Consider the following 7,329-nt stretch of genomic DNA (forward strand, 5'->3'; position numbering starts at 1 on the left):
TCTACGCCAAGTTAACAAGTTGCTAGGCCTAAACAATAACATTTAAGATTCAACTTATTTAAACTTATTGTGAAATTAAAATGCCAGTCTACAATTATATGTAATATTTTAAATCAATAATTAAAAAATAAGAACATTGCAAATTTTGAAATATGCAAATTTGAGTAATAACTATTTATGTTCACTGTCAATTTTAGAAATTCTAGACTAAAACTGTGCAATGTACTTCATTTAGATTTTATGTACATTGTACAATGTACAATTTTACAGGTGTATGATATAGTACAGTACAGAAGAGTACTGCTAATTTCTTGACAGACATCCGCATTTATTCCTTAAGTTTCCCGATGAACGATCCCAAACGATCTTCGTCGATCAGACCAACAAAACGATCAACGATCGCTCCTAGAACAACAATAATAGATAAGAAAGGTTTATTTAAGTGATGAAAATAGCTTTTAAATGAATAAATGTATCAACTTCTACTCCAAAAATAAAAATGAAGTAAATCAAATCAAATAAAAATTCACAAAATCAAACCATTAATTTTATTAATTGTAGTCCACGAAATTTTCTATGCAACACTTACCATTCTTAACTCCAATGACAGTAGGAACTGCGCTCACGTCGTGCTCTAAAAAGAAAATCACAAAATCAAAATAAAAAAAAAAATACTTTTTTACCATCTGAAGAAAAAATTCTTAAGATTTTTGCAACATTTCATTATAAACCATTGCTAAAACCAGTGCTACTCAAATAGATTATCAAGTACAATAGGTGGCAACAGAGAAATGAACCAATTATACACGACGACACAAGTGTCAAATATAACAAGGAAAACGAAATTGTCTCACATTAGATACATGTTTTCCAACATTAAATAAAAAAGTTTAAAAACAGAGACTAAAGAACACATAAAATTGCACTAATTTTATTGTAAGAAAAGCACTTTATTCTAAAATTATCACTATTATTGATAATTTTGTCGGACACAAAAACTGACGACACTTGTGACGACAGAATACAACTGTACTGAGAGTGTACAAATTCTAAGTTGGCCTCTATTGTACTAGAATCTATTTGGTGCTACTTAATATCCTTAAGCTAGATATTATCATCTGAGAAATTATCTTTATCTACTATTGCTATATCTGTATCTACTATAGCTATATCTGTATCTACTCTTGCTAGATCTGTATCTTTTATTACTTGATCTGTATCTACTATTGCTTTATCTATGTCAACTATGGCTATATCTTCTCATGTTAAATCTGTTTCTACTCTTGCTAGATCTATATCTACTTTTGCTAGATCGATAGCTACTATTGCTAGATCTATAGCGACTATTGCTAAATCTGTATCTACTCTTTCTAGATCTGTATCTACTCTTAGCTGTATCACTATTGCTCGATCTAAATCTACTTTTGCTTTATCTATATCAACTATTGCTATATCTGTATCTACTATTTATGTATCTGTATCTACTATTGATATATCTGTATCTACTTTTGCTTTATCTGTATTATCCATTTTTGCTATATCTATATAAACTTTTTGTAGATCTGTATCTAGTCTATTAGTACTGAATCTATATCTTCTATTGATTTATCTACATTTACTATTGATGAGTCTACATCTACAATTGATTAATCTACATCTACTATTGCTATATCTATATCTACTTTGGCTGCTTCTGTAATCTGTTTCTACTGTTACTATATCTCTTTATATAATTGCAACATCTGTATCTACTATTGTTATTTCTATATCTACTTTTGCTAGTTTTATATCAACTTCTGCTGGCTCTTTCGTCTACTTTTGCTCGTTTTTTAAACTACTTTTGCTAATTCTTTATGTACTTCTGCTAGTTCTATAACTACGTTTTCTAGTTCCATAGCTACTTCTGCTAGTTCTATAAATACGTCTGCTAGTTCCATAACTACTTCTGCTAATTCCTCATCTACTTCAGCTAATTCTATGTACTTCTGCTAGTTCTATAACTACGTCTGCTAGTTCCATAGCTACTTCAACTTATTCTTTGTCTACTTCTATATCTACTTGTGCTAGTTCGTTGTCTCCTTCTAATTTATAGTATACCTAAAGCAAGATCTGAAAAATCATCAATATCCACTATAGCTAGATCAACAGCATCTTCAGTAGCTGCTACTGCTGCTTCAAGTCTGTTAAATCATTAGTTCACAACAAATCAAGGAAGGAAACAAAATAAATAATAAATATGCTTTTCTTACAAGTTTTAAACATTTAAATGACCAACACAACGTTAAATGGAGATATTTTATTTAGTTCGGTCGTGTAATAATCAACCTACAGCTTCTAATAATATTTCAGCAAAACATTCGGATACGGCAATTTATGAACTCAGCCAGTTTTTGGAGATCATGGAAATCAATCAATGTCACGATATTTTGCATACATAATTATGAGAAAATATTAAATTTAAATTTCAGGCTCCTGTGACCTCTGTTTACTGAGTTATGGCCTCCTGAAGTTCCGGCCTCGAGGCAAATTTCGGCCTGACCTCGCATGCTTTAATTAGTTGTAACTTTTTATCAAGCTAATTTTGAAGCCACTTTATTACCACTAACAAAAAGACTAAATTCTAATTTTTTAAATCTTTTTTAATTTTACAAATTGCATATGCTCAGCAATTGCATTTATATCTTTTGACCGCAATTTTTTTAATGAGGGTATCCTCCAATGTTCGCTTTTTTTTTTTTTTAGAGATTTCCTATGAAGAATTTCATGATCATGTGAAGTTTCATTTTTGGCATTACTTGTTAGAGCTAGTGCTTTTTAACCTTAATTATGGGATATTTTTTGAAAATTTGCTTTCCCTGAGACTATTTTTCAAGCAAACAAGACAACTTTACTAAGTGTAAAGACCGCTGTAGTAAAATATTTTGTACTAAAATTGTGGTTAAAAAAGCTCAAGCTCCAATAAAAGCCAAAAATAAAATCTCTGAATTTTATTTAGAGAAAATCGGAGGATACACTCATAAAAAAACTCAAAGTAAAAAAATAAAGACACAATTTTTCAGCATATGATAATTGTAATTTTTTTAAATTTTTAAATAATAAAAAATTGCGTTAAAATAAGCTTGATATCTTCATTAACAAAAAAGTTAACACCAATTAAAGCATGCAAGGTCAGGCCAAAAATTGCCTTGAGGCTGGAACTTTAGTAAGCCATAACTCAGTAACCAGAGGTCACAGGAGCCTGAAATTTTGGATTTGATATTTTCTTGTAACATGATTGCTAGCGGTGTGCAAAATTTAAAGAAAATCCATGAAATTGACTTCCTCGGGGTGGCAGATTTAATACAATGAGTTTGCTTAAATAAATCTAGTACAGAAGTATTCGATTGCCATGAAAAAAAGCAAGAAAGTTCTAGGTTACATTTAATTGTCTACTGTTATGTGAACTACCCTGGGAGTAAGCATCTTGCAAGGTCCACACCAGGTAGCGCTGAAATCCACTACTACAGGTTTACTTCCACCAAGCACTTTACTCTACAACAATTATACTAATACTAATAATAATAATGCCCGGCGTTACCAGTGAAATAAATTTTTTTTGTTGAAAACATAAAGATTTCTGAAAAATATTAAGATTAAAAAATGTCGATTTAAATAAAAATCGAATTTTTATGCCCGTTTACCCCATGCAGGGCGGGCACCCATGGGTTCCCTAAAAAAAATCAGCCAATTTGGTCCAACCGTTTTATATATTTCAGTTTATAACTTCACATTTTATAAAAAAAGAGGATATAGATTTATGTGCATGAGCGAAGCGCTATATTATATATATCTATATGAATATTTTATCCGACCAAACCAAATTAAAGTAGATAGAAAACAAATCAAAAACAATCAATTTAAAATAAAAAAATCGAATTTTTAAGCCTTTATATACCCTCTGGAAGGGTGGGCACCCATGGCTTTCACTAAAAAACCAAAAAAAACCAGCCAATTTAGTCCAGCCGTTTTATATATTTCAGTTTTTAAATTTCACATTTTAATAAAAAATAGGAAAAAAGGAAATAAATTTATATGCATGAGCAAAAAGCTATAATATATAGAGAAATGAATATTTTATCAGACCAAACCAAATCAAAGTAGATAGAAAACAAATCAAAATCAATCAATTTGATTATTGAAGAAGAATAATTTTTTTGATAGAAGTTGACAGTGTCCAATTTTTATTTATCTCCCAAGATCATCATATTTTCTGTAAAAATATATATCCTTCCTTACCTTAAACTCTTCTTCACTCTGAATGGCATAAACAGCTGGTTTGAGCGCGCTCAGTGAAAGGTGCGCGCGCGCCGGGACAGCTCTGCATGTCAATCTCAACAGGTGTGTGCTCAACATTTTTCTAGAATTTAATAAATTTTATAAACTAAGTTTTATAATGCAAATAATACTGGAAAAAGATATCACAAAACAGAGATAAACAAATAAATATCACAGATTTATTTTTTTTTGGAGAATTTTTTCTACCCATTACAAAAATAAAAAATAAATAAATAAATTAATAAATAAAATTAGAAAATGTTTGGTAAAGCTATCAACTTACAAATTGGTCTTAAAAGTTCAAATTTTAGAATTCAGGGATTGTCTAATAGCTCCCGGGGTATGCCGTCACAATACCTTTCAAATCAAGGCTTTTCAGCTGAAATAGTTAAAGCCTAACGTTGAACTCGTGAGCAAATTTGAGCCATGATGCCGGTCTGTACTCATTCCATCAGATGGAGCTGTAAATTTAAATTTGAACCCAATTTTAGATTCACGGATCTTTCAATAAAAACGGATCATCAGAATTGCTTTGACGGTGGGACCAGTCTTCTCTAAGTGGATCGTTCAAGAAGGGATCCCCGTCTATGTACTTAAAGTTAGTAAAAGGGTCCCTAGCATTGTTGGGATTGTCTAAATCTACCGTTTCATCAGTCTCTTTAGATCCTGGCCTGAAACAAACGATATTTTATATCGTAAATAGTGGTCTAAGAAATCCATGTTGTGTATTGCCGGAGGCAGTGCTTAGGATCCGGATCCGTTGGATCCGCAAGATTTCAACAAAAAACTGCAAAAAATTTCTCTCAAACCCCAAATCTGAACTATTGAAAAAAGAGAGATTATAAAAATTTCCTGATTGCTGAATGGTTCATTAAGTTTTAGCATTAAAATAAGCGAAATAATTAAGAGAGAAAAACTTGTAAATTCTGCTTTGTTAAAAAAAATCAGCAAATTTTATGGACTTAACATGGATCCGGATAATTTTTTTTCCATTGCGGATCCAGGATCCGGATCAAAATTAAATGGATCCTAAGCACTGGCCGAATGAACCTATTTAAAACTTATACCTTCGAACTGTGAAATATACAGATGGATACTGGGTAGGGTCAAATTTTTACGACATTATTGGCCCACTTTTAAACAGTTAACAGCATAAAAGATAAGACATAGTTAACAATCAACTACTGTTAACAATTAACCATGGTTAACAAACAGCTGAAACCGTTCTCGAGCTCATTAAAACAAAAACCGGATCGGAACGGGGATGGAACGATTGGGAAAAAAACGAAATTGGAACTAACAATAAAAAATAGTTACGTGTTGAGCCATACATAAAGGGTTAACCACAAAGGATGAGAATGTAAAGACGACCCAAAACTATGAATATGACGATTTGAACCCTGAAAGAAAGAAAAAGGACTAAAAAAATTCCGTACAATCGTCTCTGAAGTTTCATCCTTAGTGTGGGTCAGCCTGTATCCCTCTGCTTTAATTGTGAATACCTGTGTGTATTGAACTGATCTCCAAGGACAAGAAAGGAAAACACATTATCGTCTTCCAATTTATTGCAGAGAGAACTCTCGCAACAGACCAGGAGGTCATCCAGCTCATACCTACATCATATATATGTATATTTCTAACACTTTCCCCTATTTTCCAAAAAACAGTTTTCCTCTGCGATCGTAAAACTAGAAGTAAAAACCGCACAAGCCTAATGCGGTTTGGCGTCTTTAAGAAATACCAGCCAATTTCATGACAAATAATCGAAATTTTGGATTTAAATTGCTAGAGATTCTATAATTTTATACCTGTCCGCTAACAATAAAAGATCAGCTAAAGTTTGCGCAGAGAGATCGGACAAGTTGAGATCCAGGAGTCCAGAATATATAAACTGAAAAGTATTTGTTTCAATTTCTTTTTCGAGACTTCAAAAAATTTTAAGAGGGGGGGGTGGGGGGGGGATGGACGGAGATTATTCTACACCAGGGATAAGGTCGTTAACTAATCTCCTGTTCTCTGTATCTCAGGTGAAGGGTATGCACAATCTTTTTTACCTCCTTAAGTTTAATTTTCCCCAAATAAAGCGATAAAAAGAAAATAAACCCTTGACATTGGTTGCACGTGTACCTGCCGTACCATGTGCAAACATTTGCGACATAACGGTATAAATGAGTTTAGCAAAATATAAACCCCACTAATTCAATTTCGTAACCAAGTGAAAAATAATAATTTTAACAAAATACAGATACAAAGATGGAGCCCCGAATATTACCTTGAGAAATAGGTTAAAGGTGCCAAAGTCGCAGTCTCGAAGAACAATTTTCCGTTCTCTCTCCTCCCGCATTCCGCTTGTCAGCGCGCGCAGGAACCAGGGACAACGCGCACACACTACTACACGGTGCGCAGGGATACTCTGAACAGTCTCTGTGTGAATCACCTCTTCTGGGTTGAGAGTATCTGTACAGGAGAGCGGAGACAGAGTATCATGTCTCAGTTCGAACTTCATATCTGCTCCGATCTTAGTCTTGAACAGGTTCAGACCTGAAGCTGCTAGAGAGCTCTCCCTGGAGAGAGGACTACTAGAAAACCGTTTCGTCAGGGTTAGTCCAGGATTCAGCTCAGCACAATCAGAGCCCACACGGACCATCTGAAATAGTTGAAATATGTAGTTGAAAAGGAGGAAGAAAAATTGAACTTGATAAATTGGTCAATAAAGTTTCAGCATACAACATACATAGCAATAAGAAAACAATTTTTGAAATGCCTCTTCATTAATAGGAATTCATTTCATTAAAAAGCGTTGAGATGACTTAGGACTGTACATTCTTCAACAATATGTTTCCCTGTAATCTGCATACCTGAACTGAGGCTGGATTTATGATGAGGCCAAGGGAGACTAGGGCGGCCTCAAGGCTGTCCTGTTGCAGGGTGTCGAGGATATTTCGAAGAACAGGTTCAATCAAACCCTAATCCAGGATTCTACATCATTTAATACCCTCCCCCCCCCCCCCCCCC

The 7,329-nt window shown here is 33.4% G+C and overlaps 2 protein-coding genes across 2 annotated transcripts in view; both read right to left on the reverse strand.

The window, feature by feature from the left end:
- Positions 1–2: 2 nt before the first annotated feature.
- On the reverse strand, positions 3–5,101 carry LOC111707817 (thioredoxin, mitochondrial). The gene is made up of 6 exons (XM_023480977.1): positions 4,672–5,101; positions 4,276–4,396; positions 3,449–3,531; positions 2,098–2,180; positions 590–634; positions 3–405 (listed from the first exon to the last, which is right to left on the reverse strand). Exons 2-6 carry the CDS (start codon positions 4,390–4,392, stop codon positions 329–331), a joined length of 405 nt encoding a protein of 134 aa, XP_023336745.1. The 5' UTR covers positions 4,393–4,396; positions 4,672–5,101; the 3' UTR covers positions 3–328.
- Positions 5,102–5,769: 668 nt separating this feature from the next.
- LOC111707819 (uncharacterized) overlaps positions 5,770–7,329 on the reverse strand; it is a 9,133-nt gene continuing 7,573 nt past the window's right edge. The window contains exons 13-16 of the mRNA XM_023480980.1: positions 7,173–7,280; positions 6,587–6,961; positions 6,123–6,205; positions 5,770–5,927 (exon numbers count right to left, since the gene is read on the reverse strand). Coding sequence (XP_023336748.1) covers positions 5,783–5,927; positions 6,123–6,205; positions 6,587–6,961; positions 7,173–7,280 — 711 coding nt within the window. The 3' untranslated portion in view covers positions 5,770–5,782. The remainder of the gene's footprint in view (positions 5,928–6,122; positions 6,206–6,586; positions 6,962–7,172; positions 7,281–7,329) is intronic.

This window comes from Eurytemora carolleeae, unplaced genomic scaffold (assembly GCF_000591075.1).
Source record: "Eurytemora carolleeae unplaced genomic scaffold, Eaff_2.0 scaffold715, whole genome shotgun sequence".
NCBI classification, from domain to species: Eukaryota; Metazoa; Arthropoda; class Copepoda; order Calanoida; family Temoridae; genus Eurytemora; species Eurytemora carolleeae.